General features: G+C 41.6%; 1 protein-coding gene across 1 annotated transcript in view; it reads right to left on the reverse strand.

Annotated features, from left to right (window-relative positions):
- Positions 1-23235, reverse strand: part of LOC306857352 (RUN domain-containing protein 3A) — a 40119-nt gene that overhangs the window by 9703 nt on the left and 7181 nt on the right. The window contains exons 6-8 of the mRNA XM_079397260.1: positions 18360-18440; positions 17352-17514; positions 17050-17207 (exon numbers count right to left, since the gene is read on the reverse strand). Of these exons, the coding sequence (XP_079253386.1) occupies positions 17050-17207; positions 17352-17514; positions 18360-18440 (402 nt within the window). The remainder of the gene's footprint in view (positions 1-17049; positions 17208-17351; positions 17515-18359; positions 18441-23235) is intronic.

A 23235-nucleotide genomic window follows, 5' to 3' on the forward strand; every position in this document is an offset into this window, starting at 1 on the left:
TTTAAAATACAAATCTTGTGTAATCCCAGGCTATCTGTAATCAGAAGCACATTTAAAACTGGAATATAATTTAATTTATAAAAGGCTATAAAATATCCGTCACTTTACAGGATCCTCACATGCGATAGCCTACTAGCTGGGACAACTTCTTTATGTTTACAGACGTGACGTAATGACGCAGTGCCATGCTCGAATTTCCCGCGAAAACCTACCCGTGCCACTCAAATTAGAAAACATTATTATAAGATAACCATTGTGAATTGGGCTAAAGTAAGGTGATAGTTTTGAACACTGGCTGGTTATGTACTTGCTCAAATATTGATTTTGGATCATTTTTAACCCAAAAAAGTTACGGACTGCAGCTTTAAATAAAATGTAATCACTAACAACAGGCCTTATAGTCATATCATAACTGTGAAAACTGTTTTCTTACTGCTGAAAATTAGATTACTTATGGTAAAATCTTTTTCTCTCAGGTACATGCAGTGTAAGCTTCACAGTAAATACTTCTACATCACTCTTTTCAATGTAGTCCATAGCAACAACAAAAATATTTCTTGACTCCATAGTGGTTATTTTGAGAAAAACCCAGGTATTTTGAGCAGCAGGATTATATAAAATACATAATATAAAATTTAATTATATAAGTAACCTATATAAAATTAGTAAAAAGTAATTTTTACTTAAAGTACATTAAAAATCAAGTACTTTTGTACTTTCACTCGAGTAAGGAAAAGGAATAATTCATACTTTTACTGGAGTAATATTTTATTATAAGTTAAATGAGTCTACTCCACTAAGCTACTGTTATAAGCATGAGCCCCGTCAGACTGGTCGTGGCGGCGGCGTTGAAACAATATATAGTGATATTCTCAGTGTTACTCAGAAAACAGGATACAGGAGGTTTAATGCATTCGAAATACTTCTACTTAATGTTACACTGTTAGATATGCAAAAGAAATCTCTCCTATCTCTTGCTCTGGCTACTGTGTATAGACCGCCAGGGCCATATACAGATTTCCTAAAAGAATTTGCAGATTTCCTCTCAGATCTATTGGTTAATGTTGATAAAGCGCTAATTGTCGGGAGATTTTAACACAAATGATGCGTTAGGACTTGCGTTTACTGACCTAATAAACTCTTTTGGAGTCAAGCAAAACATCACCGGGCCCAATCATCATTTTAATAATTTTCTAGATTTAATTATATCGCATGGAATTGATCTTACCGATATAGATATTGTACCTCAAAGTGATGTTACTGATCATTTCCTTGTATCCTGCATGCTGCGTATTACTGATATTAATTATATGGCTCCGCGTTATCGTCCGGGCAGAGCTATTGTTCCAGCCACCAAAGACAGATTCACAAATAACCTGCCTGATTTATCTCAACTGCTCTGTGTACCCATAAATACACATGAACTAGACGAAATGACTAGCAACATGGGCACTATCATCTCTAATACATTAGAAGCTGTTGCCCCCATCAAATAAAAAAAGGTTAGAGAAAAACGTACCGCGCCATGGTACAACAGTTATACCCATTCTCTCAAGAAAGAAACTCGTAAACTTGAGCGCAAATGGAGAAAAACTAACTTGGAAGTTTTTAGAATTGCGTGGAAAAACAGTATGTCCAGCTATAGAGGTTTCAGTAGTCAGGTTTCAGGCCCCACCATAGCACAGAAACCGCACTTGTTAAGATTACAAATGACTTGTCATGACTTGTCAGACCAAGGCTGCATCTCATTGCTAGTTTTACTTGATCTTAGTGCCGCGTTCAACACTATAGATCAGGGATAGGCAACGTCGGTCCTGCAGAGTTTAGTTCCAACCCTGAAAAAAAACCTCACCTGCCTGTAGCCCTAGTGATCCTTCAGTATTCTACTAAGATTAACAGGATTTAATCAAATTCATGCAAATCAACTCATGGACCGATTTTGTTAAGTAAATGTTGCGCATGGCTCTTACATAATCCCTTTTATGTCAAATCAGATGTATCCAGGTCAAAATAGGTTGCTGATGCTAATTTATTATACACATCAATTACCCTGAAAAGGTTATTCTATATAAGGGTAGTCCAGTTACAGTGGCTGCCATGTAGAGATCACATGACCAAATACTTTTTCTTGAATTTTCACTTTTTCACTAGCTGATTTATGGCTAAAGGGTGGTTATTTGACAACTCAAAATGCAGTGTACTATTACACTATGGACTGGTGGGGTTGGTATTTTCTGGCATGATAGGGTTAAAGTGATCTTAGAAGTTTTCTTTCTGTTTTCTTTATTGTTGGAGGCTTTAAATAAGCCCTTTTGGGTTTTCTGCCACTCCCAGCACTCCCAGTATATGGATTGTACTTTTTTTTTTAAATATATTTTATATTTGTGCAAATAAACTAAACTAAAAAAATAGAAGGGGAGGATCCTTAAGGCAGAATCACGGACTGTGGTTGGTTCTAGGGGAAAAAAATAATAAAAGAAACATTTGCAAGTCTATCAGTGTGGCTTTTAAAGCATCACACTGGAAGCAGCAACAACATATGTCAAGTAATATTATTATTATTATTACTTTTGCCTGGCATATGTTTTCATTATTGCCATTATTATTTTTCATAAGACCTGATGTTTATTGTTTTGTGTTTTTAAATTAAATCTATTATTAGAGTTTTATAAAATGGAGTTTGTACACAGGATTATTCTTACAGCACTGTTAGAAGGCAAGTTTAAAAATGTTAATTTGTGTTTCACATTTTAGTTTAAAAAAGATATTAAACAACACTTCCTTGCAATCCTTACATTGACTAGAACAACACTGAGAAGTTTCACTGTATCTTTTTCCATGGTGCTTTTCTCATCGTTATTACATCATCAATGAGCTCAAGAACTGGACTGAGGTGCAAGATTACTGCAGAAAATACTTCTATGATTTAGCAACATTTGACAACAACGAGGAACACGACGAAGTCGTTCAAAATCTGGTGAGCACAGGTTACACTGGCTGGGTTTGGATAGGATTGTATGATGATCGCTACAGCTGGAGATGGTCCAATGGTGAAAAAAACATGACACACACCAACAGGGCAGAAAACTAACCAGACAGTTATCAATCAAAAGAGGCTTGTGCTATTTTATCTTATCCAGGATTTTGGATTGATAAGCCATGTGGAGAGCCTTATTTTTTCTTGTGTTAAAATGGTAATTGAATGTACGTTTCTAACTTTATTAATAATAATAATATATATATATATATATATATATATATATATATATATATATTAGTGCTGTCAATCGATTAAAAAAATTAACTAATTAATCGCACATTTTTCTGAAATGAATCTTGATTAATTGCGATAATCCCACCTAACATTAAAGTTTTTTGTTATACTTTTATATTGCAATAATTTCACATTCAATCTTCAAATTAAAGTACAAACAACATAAAGACAGTATATTTTTAATATTTGTTTAATGGCATCTTCATTTTTATGACTAAAGGCCAGTATCACTGATACCAATTAATACTAAATTCTAAACCAAATACAGATGAATCCTTAAAACTATAAAAGTTATTGATTTCCTTTTTTCTTTTGTTCTTTGATGAACAGACATCACAGCAGCTGGTTATTAGGTCATTTTGGCTGCTATTTCTTTAAGAGATGTCACTGCTGAACGTGACGCGGATCTGATACACATCGTGTTTTCTCTCAAATCTCTTTACCTTTTCTGACCCACTTCAGGTCGGACCCATTTCAGTCTCTTCTGACGAGTTGAATCGGTTGTGTTAGATGAGTGAGACAGTGGTAGGATGCTTTGACAGAACAGTTTTGAAAACCATTTCAGAGACATGTTCCTAATGTAACTCAAATATAACATATTGCATGCATGCACAGTTTTATGGCCTTTTTGGTAACTTCGTGACCTAACTGATCACGACATTGAATGCTCGTAGTTTCTTTCGCGATTTGATATGAAATGATACAGGCTACACGCACCTTTGTGTGTGAATTGAAGTGCACGCGCTGCGAGTACAGTTTCCATGCTCTTTTGACTCGCGCCTGATGATGAAGTGAAGCTGAAGCGTGCGTCTGAAACGTCTCGAATAACCCAATGGAATGATGCATCATGCTCATTTAAATTCAGATATGTCTGTAGTACTGGTAAGAAAACCTCTTGGAAATGGGGAAAAACTCCTGTTTTACTCTGTACTGAAGCCTGATTTGTTCACGCTTGGCGGAGAAAAGGCGGAGCCGACCACTATATAAGTCGGCTCGGAACGCTATTCATCAGATCATTTGACTGAAGCGACAGTCATCGATTCGCATGCAGCTTATAGCATGGCAAGTGACGCATTGCTCGTTCCCTTAACTCAGGGAACCGAGGTTATGTCAGATGCACAGATATAACCAGCTTCGCTCAAGGGGGGAAGAATGGCAGTTAAACACAAAGAACCTGAGCCTGCAGGGCAGGGATGTCTAAGTCATAAAATCTGGCAAGTGTGGATGGCGAAGACTGCCGGCGGCTGCACAAATCTCACCAATAGAAATCCCGCTGGACCAAGCCCAGGAGGAGGCCATTTCCTTTGTGGAGTGGACCCTCACACCTAGGGCATTGCAAGCCCTCTGAGTAGGGGTGGGCGATATGGCCAAAATATCATATCACGTTTTTTTTTTTTTTTTTTTTATCACGATTTTATCACGATTCTTTGTCATGTTGGTTTTTACTATTTTGCAAGTTGTCCTCTTTTGTGTTCAGCACAAGAAAGAAATTAATACAGATTTGGGATAGCGTGAGTGAGTAAATAATGACCGAAATTTAATTTTAGGGTGAACTATCCCTTCAATGACAGTCGGCAGCATAATACAGTTCCTTTAAGAGTCTAAAATCGTTCCCAGAAAGACAGCCTGCTGTATGGGAAACAAATGACTCTTCTGGGGGTTGGTCATCTAACACGAGGCGATCTAAGTGGCTGAGCAACTGCATCCTTTGAGCGATCAATTCCCGTTCTGATATGGCTAGAACCAGCCAATCGTGTTCAATATGCAGATTCCCATCTGTCTCAGAGGGAAAAGAGCAGCATCTATGCACTTCGTAAAAGTGTGCGAGGCCAGAGACAGCCCAACCGGAAAGACTGCATACATACTGATAAGCCACTCCCTCGAATGCGAATCTCAAGAACGGTCTGTGATGGGGGGGGCTATATGGATGTGTAAATACGCATCTTTCAGGTCCACTGTCGAAAACCAGTCCTCGGGGCAAATGTGCATGAGGATCTGTTTGACAGGTAACATCTTGAACGGCTGGCACAAAAGCGAGCGCTTTAGGTGTCTTGAGATCTAGAATGGGTCTGAACCCGCCCTCTCTCTTTGGGATGCGGAAGTAGCGGTTAAAAAAGCCTGACTTGCTGTTCGCTGGCGGTAGTACTTCCAAAGCACCCTTTAAGTGGTGTTTGCACTTCCTGTCGGAGAACAAGAGCTTTGTTGTCAGAGACAGAAGTGTGAATAATACTCCTGATGCGATGTGGCCTGCTTTTTTGAGTATGTGGGTCCGCCATCATAGAGGTAAATTATTCGGGTACGCACTACACCTGCAGGCTGTGACCCCTGGAGAATAAAACTCCATCGTTCAGAGGTGTTTTTAAGAGAGTTCCAGCCGAGCCGAGAACTAATCCTCTCCTCTTCCTCTCTGCAAAAGTTTGCTTTGCTAGACTCAATGCTCACGCAATGAGAGCAGCCAGCCCCCGTGAGTGCAGTGTCAGAGTGGGCGTGGTACAGATGAGTCTAGTCCGAAGCTGTCAATGATAATAATCATTGGTGACAGTATTCTGTTTTAATCCGCCTCAAAAGATCAACCCGCTCATTAGATGAGGGGTGCTTATGATCCTCACTTGTATCCTCACGTGTAAAACACACTGGCAGATCAGAGCACTGCAGGGAGAGTGAAGCACGCGGGTGCTGTGCTGGCGTGTGATTACTCAAACCCAGTTGCTCAGCCCTGCAACTTCACTGTTTATTCCTCTGAGGCAGCTGGGAGGAGAGAACGTGAGAGCGGGAGGGGCGGTGCCATCTTCATTGAAGAAGGCGAACCGCGAGAGAGGCGATATGAAATCATTAGTGGGAGTCTTCTACTCCCATCCGGCTAGAAGTATTGAGCCGCTCGATGTAATGAGGGGTGCTTTTTCCTCACGTATAAAACACGGATCAAAGTGCCAGGGGAGAATGAGCATGCGGGCTCTTTGCTGGCATGAGATCACTCAAACCCGGTTGCTCAGCTCCGTGACTTCACCGTTTCCTTCTCCGAGCTCTTTGAGTGAAGAGAAAGGGGAGAGCAGGCTGCCTTCATTGAAGGCGATTTGTGAGCGGGGAAGAGCGAGAGTGAAAGCAGCCTGTCTCAGTGAGCGCAGCCTCAGGGACGCACACACAAATGCAATGCTGTCAGCGATATGAAATCATTGGTGACAGCATTTTACTCCAATTGAGCCACTCGGTGTAACGAGGCGCTGGTCCTTACGTGTAAAAAGGTGCTGCTGGGAGAGTGAGCCGGCATGGGATCACACGTACTCGGTTGCACAGACCTATGACTCCACTGCTTCTTTCTCCAAGCTCGTTGAGGGAAGAGGAACAGGAGAGCGGGGCTGCCTTCATTGAAAAAGGCGATAAGTGAGCGGAGAAGAGCGAGACTCATGCTCTGAGTGAGAGCATTCCGTCTCAGTGAACACACGGCTCTGCATGGGCGCTGCCCAGGTGACGCACTCACTGCCCTTCTGCATCGTGCAGGGTTCCCTGCATGAGTCACACTCGCGGCGCGACATTTGAAGCAACGTCGCTAGGAAATTTGCTCAGAAATTTGCTCTTTAAAATGTCGGATAGCCAAAGGGGAAAACTTCTGACTTTTTCCTCTGCCACGGTGGCGAGCTGCAGGCTGAGCTTCTTTCTTCTTCGGATTCTTGATCACAGAGTCAGCGAAGAGATGATCCTCGTCGCTAAAGGAGAATGATCTGATGAATGGCACTCCGAGCCGATTTATATAGTGGTCGGCTCCGCCTTTTCTGGCGGGCTAAAGTGCTATTGTGCTATAAAGTGCAGCTACACAAACGAGAACAAATCAGGCTTCAGTACAGTGTAAATCAGGAGTTTTTCCCCATATGCGTTTCCAGAGAGAGACCGTACGAAAGGGAACTGCATTTCCTGTATTGAGTGTATGATTAAATAATTTTTGAGCAGTTATAACTGCATGAATAAGAATGGTGACTTTAACGCAAGAACGGAAGAGAGGGGTGGGGTGAGTAATAGCTCATTATTATTTAAAGGGACATGCACCGAAGCGGGTCGCTGTGAACAGAGCTGTTTTTGACAAGGTAAAAAGGGTGTTGTTTTACACTACCATTGAGAAATTTTAACCAAAGTATGTTATAGACTTTTCATTAAGACCCTAAAGAATCATACCAACTTGTGGAAAATAGGCATCCGATGTCCCCTTTAAACTAAAGTATTACTGATTTTTTTTCGCACAAATAGTAAAAAAATAGTTAACATAATAGATGAAGCTAATGCCGAGTTCACACAGCATAATTTTAAAAGTCGTTGGATCACCGTTGTTTTCACACTGCACAACTATCTGGGGTAGCATTCAGTTGCTGCTGTGTTCACATTGAACGATGGATCAGCGACAAGAGGTTACACACTGCATGACTTTATAATAGGAAGAATCGCCGACAACTCTGTCTGGTCCGCAAACTACGTATCACAACCAAACACACACAAGAAGTGATAAGGAAATATTGCAAGATCACGCTGATGTGGTCTCCTCCCCGATCAAATAGTTACAAAGATGACTTCCTTGTTAACAACATACTTCTGCTGGGAAAAATGTATATACACAAATCTAACTACTTGAAAGTGAAACCAACGTTTTGTGCATTTTATAATGAGTTTATTTCTTATACAAAAGCCCTCAAAGTGATGAAAAAGAAAAATGCAATAAATCTTATGTCCTTTATAGAAGAATATGATTAGACCCCCTTTTATGTTTAATTATTATTTTTTTATTTTATATATATATTAGGGCCGGGACTTTAACGCGTTAATTTAGATTAATTAATTACACAAAAATAACGCGTTAATTTTTTTTAACGCATTTTAATCGCACTTATTTTTGCACCGCGGAACGTCACTGGATGAGTTTCGGCGGACCGATTATACTGGAGCACCAACTAGCGTTCAGAATTCCAAGAACGCAAATAAGAACGGACTTGCGTTCTCGTGGAGACCGGTCTTGCCAAGCTTCCTTGGAAGAACGAACTCGGAAGGACGCGAGAACACAGAACGCACACTTATGAGAGTAGGCCCTTTTCACATGACGTCACTCAACGTCCGTTTTGAGTCGAAGCAGGGTATTTTTACTTCCGCCCGCATAGTAAAGCGCTATCGCTACCAGTATGGAGTTCAACCAGACACTTATACGTCTGCCACAAATACGATTAAAGGGTGACTGCAGCTTTCTACTCTCGTCCTCATTCAAGACGAGGCGTCTGGCATCTCAAATGAACTTACCGAATATATCAGCGAGATTTGCCGCTTGAAGTCGAGGGAGGAGTTATGAACGGAGAAGTTGTACTTTCTGATTTCCGCGACTCTTGCGCAGTGTTTGCTGTCTTTATTTCTGTTAGATATATTTGTCAAATACGTTTTAGATATTTGCATGTGGTAACAGAAAGACTATACATTCAATAATTTATGTACTGCTTAATACAGCGTCTGTGTGTACAAGAATATTGAACATAAGCCTGTACTATTTAAATATCAATAAAATGGGGTCTATATTTTTCCACTTTATTTTGATAAACATGACACAATTTAATTAATAAATAAATAAATGTGTCATTCTATGGACATGTCCATTTTTCTGTCCCTAGCCTTTACAGAAATATTACACTTGAATATATAAAAATAATTATTTTTATTTTACAATGAAACAATGTTATTTGAACAGTTACACCTTCTTGAGCCATCAATGTGGCAATATTTGTTTTTAAATTAATTATAAAGAATTCCAAGCACCACAAAACTGCTTGTAACTTACTGCATTCCTGCTTAACTGGCCGCATAGTCTCAGCATAAGAAACGGCCAATGAACAATAAATATTACAAAATGTCATAACTTATTAAAACATTTCATACTATTATAGATATTACTTTCATATAATTGTATTGTTTTATTTTACAGCGTTATATGTTTTATTGTTAAGATTCATTTTAATATGCCAATAAAAATGCAGACTTTCTCCGGGTCTTATAACTTTATTAAAATTAACCAAAACAAAACGATAAATGTTTACTTTCAACTTGAAGAGCCGTTAAGTATTTGTGAGAGCGACTTTAAAGCTTACAGGCTTCCGTACACTGGCCGCCCACAGCGTTTTCTGGGATTTCTAACGGCTCGATTCTCTCAAGTCTGCACTCGATGCATCCTCAGTTTCAAGAACATATGCGGGCACTTTCATGCATCCTCTGTACTTGCGTTCCTGAGAATTGGAACTGAACTTCGACGGTTAATGATGGCGTAGAACGAGAACACAAGGACGCAAGATCGCTGAAGAACGCATATTGAGAAACAGCCAAAAACAAACCACAGTGAACATGGACAAAGAAGCTGATGAGACCGCTTTGGTTGGCCCTGTGGATGGGAAATTTAAAAATCCATATAAAAAAACTTACTTCTCACTGTTCTCAGGTCAAATATTTATATGCGATTAAAATGCGATTAATTTCGATTAATTAATTACAAAGCCTCTAATTAATTAGATTAATTTTTTTAATCGAGTCCCGGCCCTAATATATATATATATATACACTGCCATTCAATGATTTTTTATGTTTTTTAAGGGAGTCTCTTCTGCTCATCAAGGCTGTATTTATTCGATCAAAAATACAAAAAAAACGGTAATATTGTGAAATCTTATTGCAATTTCTAATATTGGTTTCCTATTTTAATATACTTTAAAATATAATTTATTTCAGTGACGCAGCGCTGAATTTTCAGCATCATTACTCCAGTCTTCAGTGTCACATGATCCTTCAGAAATTATTCTAATATGCTGATTTATTATGAGTGTTGAAACTGTTGTGCTGCTTCATATTGTTTTTTGGAACATGTGATACATTTTTCTTTGATTCTTTGATGAATACAAAGTTAAAAAGTGCAGCATTTGTTTAAAATAGAAATCTTTTCTAACAATGTCTTTACTATGACTTTTTATTCATTTAACACTCATTTTAATTTCTTTTGGTGGTCAAGTGACCCATACACGCGATGGTTGAGAGATACTGAAGCTCCGTCCAAACCCCCTCCCTTTTGCAATTTAACTAGTTTATTAATACTTGACCGTCAGTATCTTTTACTTGCAATAGTGTCAGCTCAATGCAAGGAAACAGAAAACAGGACTTTTCGCCTTCCACAACCCCTTCAGGGAAGAAAAAGATGAAGCTAGCGAGTACCGAAGCTAATGTGACCGACGCCATTGCGGAGGCGCTTTCAAAACAGCAAATCTCGCTTGAAACAACGGTTCAGAAAGCTATAAGAGTGGCCATGGAGGATGTTAAATCATCTCTGATAGAGCTCCGCCAAGAAGTACAATCTCAAACGAACACGGTACGAGACTTGATATCAAAGGTTGACAAGGTCCAGGGTGAGACGCGACAGATGAAGAAAGATTTAAACATGTACAACAGAGCAGCAAAACCTCACCTCGAAAATTGCGGAACTAGAGGACAGGTCTCGCCGTAATAATGTGCGTCTGGTGGGGCTCCAGCAGGGCCGAGACGGGGATGACCCAATAGGTTTCCTTCAAAAGATGTTTCCCCACCTGGATACCAGCGCTCAAGAAGAAGGGTCCGATTGAGGTCGACCGAGCTCACAGAATTTACGGCTCTGGTAAATCCCGCACTTTAATCTTTTGCGTGTTACGGTACCAGGACCGGCAAGCGATCCTTCAGGGAGCCAGGGAAGTGATGAAAACCGAACCGATTCGTGATCAGGATCACCTGTTGCGTTTCTTCGCCGACTACAGCGGGTTCACCTCCCGTAGACGACAGGCCTTCGGAAGTATTCAAAAAGAGTTGCATGCACTGGGAATTCCAAACTTCCTCATTTACCCTGCCATTCTTCGTGTCAGTTCTGTGGAAATCAACACTCATTCGAATCAGTTAAAAAAGCGGAAGAATTCTTAGAGGAAGCCCGTAATAGCCATGCATCGGGTACCAGACGTAAACTGGCCTTTCATGGACCATCGCCGCCTCCAGAGTCTATGGATGAGTAAAGAGTCCACGATCGGGTTAGGAGTAAGCCCCTCTGTCGTAACGTAAAGTTTAAATAATGTAACGTTTTGTTTCAGAGGGTTTGAGTCCTGAGATTTTAGTTAGTTTGAGGGTGGTTGACGTTGACTTTCTGAGGAACGAAGGTGGATGTTCCCACGGGCCCTTATAATGTTGGGGGATTTTGCGGTCTCGGATAGGGGGTATTTGTTCATGTTATTTCTATGTATCTGTTGCATTATTTTGGTTTTGTCACAGGTCAGGCAGATACATTTTGGTTGTGCAAAACTTCTTAATATTCACATCATTTTTCTAATAGGTTATGGATAAGCTCAAAGTTATATCGCTTAATATCAGAGGACTTAATAGCCCAAACAAAAGAGCCAAACTTTTGATCTACTTGCGCAGGAAAGCGGTTGATATCGCTTTAATTCAGGAAACCCATCTAAAGAAAGCAGATGTTCAGAGGTTACAGAACAAATTTTATAGAGTGGCAGCTTTCTCTACTGACAATACTAAAACTAAAGGTACTATTGTTTTGATCTCTCGTAGATGTAACCTCAAGATTGATAGTGAGAGCCAAGATCAATCTGGTAGACTTGCCTATGTGTGCACAAATATTAAGGGGAAGAAAATAGCATTTGTATGCCCCCACAATATTTGAGGCTACCTTTTTTCCGCAAATTACTAACCATTTGATTTTGTTGATAAATTATTCTCTGATTATTGGGGGGGATATGAATGCGGTGACAGATCCAGTATTGGATAGATCTTCCTCCTGCAATCAAGTCCAGATTAATTCTTCCGCTGCACTTAATAACTTTGTAAAAGCGCTGAATTTGGTCGATGTTTGGAGATCTGGGAACCCCTTGAGTAGAGATTATACACTTTTCTCGACACGACATCTCTCATATTCAACAATAGACTACCTACTGTGCTCCAAGGAACTTTTGATTTCTTTTGATCAGACGATGATACTTCCAGCTATTCTTGCAGATCATAATCCTATAATGGCAGATTTCAATTGTAATTTCTTTGTTGAAAGATCCCAACGGTGGCGTTTTAACACCTCTCTTTTACAGAATAACCAGTTCGATGTAGACTTCAAGGCTGGTCTGTCGGAATTTCTTTCATTTAATATTGGATCGGTTAAAGACCCTATATTTGTGTGGGAAGCCACGAAAGGTTTTATCAAAGATTTTTCTATAGCCTTTGCTACTAATTTAAAAAAGATGCAAAATCAGAGAATTTACTATTTAGAAAAAGAATGTAAATCACTTGAATGTTCGTTAAAATCTTCATTTTCCAATTCGGTATTTAAGATGCTTCAAACCCTTAAGGGTGAACTGAATGATCTTCTGAGAAGGAAAGCAGAATTTGTACTTCATAGAACTAGGCAGAACTATCACTTTAATGGTGCTAGACCTAGCAAACTTTTAGCCCTCAGATTGAAACAAAGTCAAGCGAAAGCATGCATTGATATAATCAATCACCCATCCAAAGGACTGGTTAGGAATAGCAAAGAAATAAACTGCATTTTCTGACTTCTTTTCTAAACTCTATATATCTGAGCTTAATTCCTCTAGTTCAAGTTGTAGTACTTTCTTGCAGTCTCTTACTTTACCTCGTCTTAGTCACGAAGAAGCAGAACAGTTAGGACAGCCGGTTACCTTGGAGGAACTTAAAGAGGCGTTACAAGGTGCTAACAAACGCAAGGCGCCAGGTCTAGACGGGATCCCTGTAGAGTTATTCCTTAAATATTTTGATTTACTCAGTCCTGTCTTCCTGACGGCCATTCACGCGGCAATAGAAGCTGGGGCCTTTCACCCACAGTTGAACACAGCACTTATATCGTTGATACCCAAAAAAGGGAAAGATCACTCAAACTGTGCAAATTACAGACCCATTAGCTTGTTAAATACGGATATTAAAATGTATGCTAGAATTTTGGCCTTGCGATTACAACATTATATAAACAAATTGGTTCATCCAGATCAGACCGGCTTCATGCCAGGTAGATTGGCGGCAGATAACATCCGGAGATTACTGCATGTCATACATGAATCCCGAGCTTGTCCCACTCCAGCTGCAGTTCTCTCCTTGGACGCGGAGAAGGCATTTGACAGACTGGAGTGGGATTACCTCTGGTCTATCTTGGAGGCTTTTGGCATTGGAACAAATTTTGTGAATATGATAAAGGTATTATATAAAAACCCAACGGCTTCTGTTATAACCAATGGTGTGCATTCTTTACCTTTTCATTTAAAACGTGGCACCAGACAAGGGTGCCCGTTATCCCCCATGCTATTTGCACTGTCGCTCGAGCCACTCGCCCAGCTGATACGACAAGAAAACATTTGTTCAATTTCAGTTAAGTTTTACAAACATCATATCTCTCTCTATGCGGATGACATTTTACTGTTTATTTTGGACCTACAAGCTTCATTTCCCCGGATACTGAAGGTATTTGGAAAGTTCAGTATGCTTTCCGGGTATAAAATCAATTGGGATAAATCCTCTTTGCTTCCACTTAATTGCATGGCTAAAAAAGTTAGACTACCATGTAATGTTCCCATACAAACTTCCATTATTTACTTAGGCATTGTAGTTCAACTATCCCTGCAGGCTATTCCAGATGCCAACTATCCCCAAACTCTATCTAGGGTGGAGCAAGATCTCCAAAAATGGACCTCGATACCTTTATCACTACATGCCAGAATAGCGAGTGTTAAAATGGATGTTTTGCCACGAATCAATTTTCTTAGTTCTTTGATCCCGTTACCTGCTCCTAAAACGTTTTGGCACAAACTTAATTCTATGATTCGTAAATTCATCTGGAATGGGAAACAACCTAGATTGAAATTTGAAACTCTGTAGCGTAGAAAAGATAAGGGGGGATTAGCTCTTCCAAACTTTGAATTATATCATAGGGCTTTTCAAATAAAATGCATCAATGTTTGGCTTAACCCGCTCTCTAGGGTTCCTTGGAGAGAAATTGAAATGAGGTTAGCAGATAAATATAGGTTACAAGATATACTGTTCTCTGGGCTAAACAACAAACAATGTATGGATGCTTTTGGTCCAATTATTGCCAATACAATAGTCAATTTTAAACTGATGGAAAAATGCATTCAACTTACACATAAGTGAAAAAAAAAAAGTGAAGTGACATTCAGCCAAGTATGGTGACCCATACTCGGAATTCGTGCTCTGCATTTAACCCATCACGCGTGCACACACACAGCAGTGAACACACACACACCGTGAACACACACCCGGAGCAGTGGGCAGCCATTTTATGCTGCAGCGCCCGGGGAGCAGTTGGGGGTTCGGTGCCTTGCTCAAGGGCACCTCAGTCGTGGTATTGAGGGTGGAGAGAGCGCTGGACATTCACTCCCCCCACCTACAATTCCTGCCGGCCGGAGACTCGAACCCGCAACCTTTGGATCACGAGTCCAACTCTCTAACCATTAGGCCACGACTTCCCCGAAACGTGGCACACCCATACACCTATTTGGTATAATAATGATATTCATTCTGGTGGTGCACCATTTTTCTCAAGAGATTGGATGCAGAAAGGCATTTATACATTAAAAGATATTTCAAGTTCTAATTGCATGTTGAGTTTTCAAGAACTGTGTGAGCGGTATGGAACTGAACCTTCATCTCTGTTCTTATATTTGCGCCTAAGGTCAGCCATGAAGGCCTACGGGGTTCCCTGGGTCTTCCCAGGCATCCAATCATTGCTTGGTTTGATCTGTCCACTTCTAGCCATTTCACCTCATGGATGTACAGAAAGGCCTTGGAGGCTACAACAAAACGCTTAGTTATACAGCGTACTTGGGAAAGAGACTGTCAACAAGAGGACGGTGTTACGGACTGGGAAAGAGTATGGCAGAACATTTTTACTTCATCTAAAAACCCCAATCACCAAATGATTCATTATAATTTGTGTCACAGAACTTATTGGACTCCACTCAAAAGACATCGTATCGACTCCTCCTTTAGTCCCTTCTGTGATAAATGTCCTGACCAACAACTCGGATCCTTTTTTCATATGATGTGGGAATGTCAAAAAGTAAAAAACTTTTGGAGTGAGGTGTGTAATATCTTATCAAAAATGATTGACTATCCTATACCGGTGAACCCCTCTATATTATTATTGAGTGACGACTCTCTGTTGAATCTCTCTAAGCTACAAAGAACTGTTTGGCTGGCCGGCTTAACATCTGCCAAAAAAACTGTTAGCGCAACACTGGCTTCCACCACATAGCCTGGATATGTGCAAGTGGTTGATACAACTTCGGGACATTATAATGCTTGAATTATCCACAGCTCGAGTGAATTTGGCACAAATGTCTACATTAAAGATCTGGACTATAGCTGCTGAGAAGATCTCCAAGTATATTGCACAAAACAATGATCAGGACTCAGAATGAATGCTTAACGCTGTATTTTTTTATTTTGCATTCTTAACTGCTGGAATTTGTGTTTTATGATTCCTGTGGCTTTGGTTTTATGTTTACTTTCTATTCTTTAGGTACCCATTTTAAAGAGACCGCAAGGGAGGTAATGGAGGGATAGGTGGGGGGAAAGTTGAATTGATACGTGATATCATGTTGTTAAGTTGTTATTCAGGTTTGTAAATTGTTGTTAATAAAATAAAAAAAAGAAATTTACTGACCCCAAACTTTTGAATAGCACTGTATATTGTAACACAACTTATTTTTTTATTTTTTTTAATAAATGCTGTTCTTTTTAACTTTTTATTACTTAGAGAAAAAATATCACAGGTCCTCAAAAAAATATGCAGCAGCACAACGATTTCCAACATTGATTATAAATCAGCATATTAGAATGATTTCTGAAGGATCATGTGACACTGAAGACTGGAGTAATGATGCTGAAAATTATATTTTAAAGTATATTAAAATAGACAACTGTTATTTTAAATTGCAATAATATTTCACAAAATAACTGTTTTTTTTTCTGTATTTTTGATCGAACAGATACAGCCTTGATGTGCAGAAGAAACTTCTTTAAAAAACATTAAAAATCTTACTGATCTCCAACTTTTGAGCGGCAAAAATGTACCGATATTGCCACGTTGTTTTTACATGGCTAATTGCTTAATAATAATAATAAAAAAAACACAAAAAAGGTCCTTCCCGAACTTCCCGCTGCGCTGTATCTTGCTCTTTCATTCGCTGTAGGTCATCGCCAATGTATTTTTCAGTCAGAACTCATTTCACACAGCAGGATTTTGAAGCCCCGACAGGTCCAGATATTTAGCATGCCAAATATTTCACGGGCGTCGGCGACGCATCAGCAATTCTCTCAGATCATATCTTTGATAATTCACACTGCGTGACTGTCACTCACGTGAACAAGCACCGATTTGCCTCTGATTTCAGGCATTTGTCAGCGATTTCCCAAAACCTGTTGGTGAGTGAAAACCGGGGCTAAAATCGTGCAGTGTGAACTCGGCATAAATGAATATGAAATCTCTATTCTCTGTGAAAATATCTATACGTTCATTCATGTTTGTTTTTTTCATATTTCTTTTGACAGTACATGTTTTTGAATCTGACAGTTTTGATATTGAATTATTCATAGGAAAAATGGAAGCAGAATGTTTCACCAAATGACTATGTCTGAACAAATGAATCTAAAATAATTCCATAAACTTCCCAAGTTCCCATATCTTAAGAATCAGTGGTGTGTGGATGTGTTCCTCTCACAGTTGTTCTTGCAGCTCCAGTATGACGTTCTCCAGTTCTGTCTTTTCTTTCTGGCTCTGCAGCTGCAGTTCTTCTAGTCCAGCTGTTAGTTTCTTATTCTCCATCTCCACATTCTTCAGCTGAGATTCCCGCAGTCTTACCAGCTCCTCAAGGTACCCCTGAGCACAAATAATACAAATGTACACTCTTCAGCACATAACACATTCATTACAGTTCATTACGTTACATACCCACTAAAGTAAATCTTGTATTGTTCTGTGTGTGTGCGTGCGTGTGTGTGTGTGTGTGTGTGTGTATTTAACCTTTTGCGCATTGACGATCTTGAACCTCTGCTCCATCTTGCGGCACTTGTTCCTCCAGCTCTCCTCATCAGTGACCAGAGGGATGTACGGATGCTCAACACTGTCATCACTGTTACTGCTGTCCACACTCTGACCGTCCTCATCGTCACTAAGATAATCATAACTGAACCACACACAACACAACATCTCATTGCTCTGGCAACAGAGCAGCAGCACTCAGTGGGATACTTGATTTTGGTCAATTTGACCATCACTGACCAGGTCAAAATGACTTATGAGTCATCAGTTGAATCAGTTTAACAAAAAACTTGCTGAATCTGTCTGGGCTGTGTTTCCCAAAAGCATCGTAAGCCTAAGTTGATCATAGCTCCTTTGGTTTCAATGGGCCTACGATGTACTTAAGCTTACAATGCTTTTGGGAAACGCAGCCCTAAACAGTTACTAAATCAACATCTTACTGAACTCATTTTTTTTCTGAATATTGAGTGAATATTGTATTTACTACATTTCAAAAAAAATTTTATATTTCTTATATAATAAAATATTATTAATATTCCAATGTGATCAGATGCAATATTAGTTGACCACTAACTATAATACAGCACCAACAGAAAATGTTTATTTCTTTCAGGAAACCATATACATATCAAGCATTCCATTAGTATACAATAATGGTTATAACTAACTCTGAACACTCTCTACATTATAAAAAATGGTAAAACTGTAAGATGCTTCTCTCAAAAATCAATGGGAAGAATAGGAAGAGAAATTAGGGGATTTAAACTCATTATATCTGGCAACCCCAATCAAGCACAAGTTAATGGAAATGTCAAATGAAAACAACGTTTTAAGAATAAATAACCAGTGGGACTATATTTCCAATGATTATGCATATTAATTGAGAGAACAATAACAATATGATTAAAATTTGATTAATCATACAGCCCTAGAATAAAGAGATAGAATAAAGCCCACACCATTCCCTGCAAGGAAATAAATGTTCTTCACCTTTGAGTAAATTTCAGATATGGAGTGTAGTCAATAACAGCCTCAGACTTCCCATCCAGAGCCTCCCCTTTCAAACAGAAACTGACCACAAACACAGGACAGCAAGAATTACGCAACATTGATTACATTATACATTATAGCTCAGCTCCAAAACCTGCATTAAAGTATCATACGCATTCCATGAGTGTGGTGTGCAGAGTTTCTGCCGATGTAAAACATTCCAAATCAATCCCTTATGATGTTCCATTTCAGTTGGTTTTGAAACGTAGCTTCTCTTTCGAGGGAATTTAGAACTGCATCCTCTAGGGGTCGCTATGGGGAACGCCGTCAGCGTGGCCTGTGTCTGAAGCATACATACAAAAACACCACATGTTGGCCGGCGACAACCTATGACGTCACTACCGGCGCGACCACAGTATAAAGGGGCACCGGGAAAATACGTCATTCTCTTCTTCGTCTTCAGTGACTTTTGTTTGAAGCGTGCATTCTACTGGTAAGAACGTTTTTCTACTGTTACCATGGCGAGCACTAGCAAGGCGTTTAAGAGATGTGTCCTCGTTATTTGACACCTGATGACACACACAATCTTTGCGTCTTTTGTTTGGGCGAGGAGCACACGCGCGATGTCCTAGAGGGGGCAATCTGCGTGCACTGTGAGCTTTTTTCCATGAGAAAGCTCCGCTCTCGTCTGTCTCTCTTTTCGAGGAAGGAGGGGCAGCCGTCTGCTTCCCGTGGTTCAAGATCCACTGATGCCGAGGCACTGATGCCGGGGGAGAATAAGATCGTGGGGAACGCAGGCGCTCGGAGCTGGCTGATGAGTTAGAGAGGGGGCTTTCCTTCTCTCGCTCATCGGCCGCGAACGAGAGTGAGTTGCTGGATGATGATGATACGATCTCTCTGACATCATCTGATCCAGCGGCTAGTGCTCTGCTGGGTTATGCCCAGGAAGAGCAGGAGATGTCTGAGGGCGAAGAAGCTGAGACTGAGCCCTCTCAATCCTCCTGCCCTGCGTATGAAGAGTTGTTGGAGGTTATGGAACGCGCCACAGCCACGGGGTCGTCTCGATGAGCGTTATCTTTCTGGCCATAGCCCCCCAGCTCGAGTGAGCCTTCCTTTTCTTCCTGATCGCCATGCAGAGGTTGAGAGGGAATGGAAAAAGCTGTTTTCATCTCACATTCATAGGTTCCAGCATACTAGTTATGCAAACATTGAGGGGATGAGTGAAAGCAGTTATGAGCGGATGCCCCCTGTAGAAGAGACGCTAGCCAGCTATCTCTCTATGGGCGAGACATCCTCTCTCAAGGCTCCCTGCTTGCCATCTAAGCCCCTTCAAGAAACATCTTGCTTAAATGGCAGGGCATATGCAGCAGCAGGTCAGGCTGTCGCTTCGTTGCACATGATGGCGGTGCTTCAGGCGTACCAGGCTGATCTGCTGAAAGACCTGGATAAGGGTCAGGGCTTGTCGCCTGATGAGGTAGCTGAGCTGCGCCGCACCATGGATTTGGCTCTCCATGCCACTAAGCAGGCCGCCACTGCTATGGGCAGGTCTATGGCGGGTAACGTTACCAACGTTACCATGGTGGTAACGAAGAGACATCTGTGGGTAAATCTGGCAGATGTTGGGAAGAAAGAGAAGGGCTTTCTTCTCGATGCTCCAGTCTCGCCTTCCGAGCTTTTCGGTACCTCCATCGAGACGGTGGTCGAGAAGTTTAGGGAGGCGAAGGTGCGCTCAGCGGCCTTCAAAACCTTCATTCCAAGAAGGTCCAGGTCTGAGCCCGAACAACGCAGGGGTCCTGGCCCATCTCCGTCTGGGGATCAGAGATGGGCACAGAAGGCTAGTGTCGTGACTCGTGCCCTTCCCCCGCCTGCGGGTAGGGCTAGAGGGAGGCGTAGGTCAAAGAGAGGTAGGCAAGACCTGAGGGAGGTGATCCAGACGAGGCGTTCTCAACACTCTCATCCAGACTAGAGTAAGACTTGAACATCCACTCCCTTCCCTCGGGGGGACTGTCATTTGCCCTCATCTTCCCCTCTCTAATTCCCCTGCAACCACCGTTATTTCCACCTGACCGAGGTTAGGTGGGAACCTAGAAACCTGCGCTTGAAAAACATTGCAGTCTCTATAAAAAAAAAAAAAGCTGGACTTATGATGTTTTGGTTAGGTTCTATGTTTCATAGAAACTACCTTACTGATGGTCCGGACTCGACTCTTCGGACTTTGCCTCCGGGACTGATCTCATGCGCAGGAACCATGGATGGGTGAGTACGATCCAATTATACAGTTCACTGGTATTGTGTAGCCACTCTTTGCATTCTGGGACCTGTTGTTTTGTGTGTTTTCACCTCTTTCCTTCGACTCAGTGCAGTGATGACCTCACTCGTCGATACTAGATCCAGGCTAGGATGAGAGCCCTGTTCCCGGCCTCATACCCCTAGATCGTGTGGCCCAGTCGTAGGTTCCTGCCTCCTTGGTCATCAGGTCTCCAGCACTGCAATGCCTGGACCTGCGGGTCTTTTAACATCAGTTCTTGGCATAGGGACGCCTCCTTTGAGGAAGGTGCATGGCTATCTGAGGATATCTATGTGCTAGCTCAGGGACTGCTCCCCTTCCGGGGTTTTTTAAGTAGCAATCTCCCTGAACCCCTGTGCTAGGGTGTAAGTAAACACTATTGTGGTAGCTTCTCTGGAGTTTTTCAGGCAGTGGGCTAGCTTTGCTCCCCTCACCATAGAGGGTCACTTTTGAGCATGCCGCTCCCTTCTGAGAGTCCGAGTTCTCTCTCATGCTGAGAGTTAAGTTCTGCGCTCTCCAGAGTCTGTCATGGTAGAGCTAGCATTGCTCCCCTCACCATAGAGGGTCACCTATGAACATGCTGCTCCCTTCCTGCACCATATGCTCTCCTGGCTGGTTGAGCTGGCGTTGCTCCCCTCACCTTAGAGGGTCACCTATGAACATGCCACTCCCTTCTGGGCGTCTGATGTGCTCTCCTTGTAGCTAGCATTGCTCCCCTCACTTTAGAGGGTCACCTATGAGCATGCTGCTCCCTTCTTTCAGCAGCCTCAGGTTGTTAGGCCTCTCTCTGCCTCCCTGTTAAGTTGCTCTCCTTGTTGGTAGAGCTAGCTTTGCTCCTCTCACCTTAGAGGGTCACCTATGAGCATGTTGCTCCCTTCTTTCAGCAGCCTCAGGTTGTTAGGCCTCTCTCTGCCTCCCTGTTAAGTTGCTCTCCTTGTTGGTAGAGCTAGCTTTGCTCCCCTTAGCGTAGAGGGTAACCTATGAGCATGCTGCTCCCTCCCAAGCATCTGTAAAGACGGTGTTTCAAATCCATGTTATGGTAAGTGCGCACGCTAGTCTCTGTGCACTTTCTGAAAGCCACGTTGTGGTAAGATTGCACACCAAGTGTTTTGCCGTCTTTCTAAAATCCTGTACGGTATGGGTTACGCGCTGCGGCTTCGTGCCCATTCTTTGAGTCGGTCAGGCCCCGGTTTCACTCTATGTATGTGCTCCGTTCTGAGCATCTGAGTTCCCTCTCATGCTGAGAATTAAGTTATCCGCTCTCCAGAGCTCTGCCATGGTAGAGCTAGCATTGCTCCCCTCACTATAGAGGGTCACCTATGAGCATGCTGCTCCCTCCCGAGCATCTGAAAAGAATTTCAGCTCTGTGAGTCAGCAACTTCAGGTTGTTAGGCCTCTCCCTGCCTCCCTGTTAAGTTGCTCTCCTTGTTGGTAGAGCTAGCTTTGCCTCCCTGAGCATAGAGGGTCACCTATGAGCATGCATATATATTCATATATAAATGCATCATTCATTCATTCATTCATTCATTCATTCATTCATTCATTCATGCTGCACCCTCCCGAGCATCTGAAAAGACGGTGTTTACAAATCCCTGTTATGGTAAGTGCGTACGGTAGTCTCTGTGCACTTTCTTTCTATCTGCACTGGGAACACTTAATTTCTAGTGATTATCGTCAATTTGATTTAGCAGATACTATTTAAACTAAACTGATCTAGACAATGACATCTCTGAACTGAAATGCCTTAACTGAAAATTGAGTGTTTAATCTTATTTTTATACATTACTGACACTCTATCCTCCAATTTGATACTGTTAAATGCTTTGACACAATCTGTATTGTTAAAAGCGCTATATAAATAAAGGTGACTTGACTTGACTTTCTGAAAGCCACGTTGTGGTAAGATCGCACACCAAGTGTTCTGCGGTCTTTCTAAAATCCTGTACGGTATGGGTTACTTTGAGTCAGTCAGAGAATGGGCGGTCTTTCACCTTGGGCCCCACTCTACCTATGTATCCCCAGTGATATTACTTGAACAGGGTGTTGCTACCAAGGATCTGTTGAGACAGTTCCTTCAGCGAGCTCTTGGTAGCCCCTGGGTGACAGGCCAAGACTTAGTTACTATCCTAGGCACTTGGTCGTATCCCCTTAAAGGAATCTCTTCTTCTGATTCCAAGCCTTTGAGCTCTACCCTGGGTCCAGGAGGCCCGGCCCCTAACAGGTAAGTTCTGGGCTATGCAGCTCCGGCCTTTGGCTGAAGGGGATAATGTCACTGACAGCCTCGAAAGGGAACGTCTTAGGTTACATATGTAACCATGGTTCCCTGAGAGTAGGGAACGAGACACTGCATCCTCTAGGTTCAGTGCCATGCTTCGGACGCAAGCTTCAGATGAAGAAGTGAATGATGTATTTTCCCGGTGCCCCTTTATACTGTGGTCGCACCGGTAGTGACGTCATAGGCTGTCGCCAGCCAACATGTGGTGTTTTTGTATCTATGCTTCAGACATGGGTCACGCTGACGGCGTTCCCCATAGTGACCCCTAGAGGATGCAGTGTCTCGTTCCCTACTCTCAGGGAACCATGGTTACA

The sequence above is a fragment of the Barbus barbus genome, assembly GCF_936440315.1.
Source record: "Barbus barbus genome assembly, chromosome: 38".
NCBI classification, from domain to species: domain Eukaryota; kingdom Metazoa; phylum Chordata; class Actinopteri; order Cypriniformes; family Cyprinidae; genus Barbus; species Barbus barbus.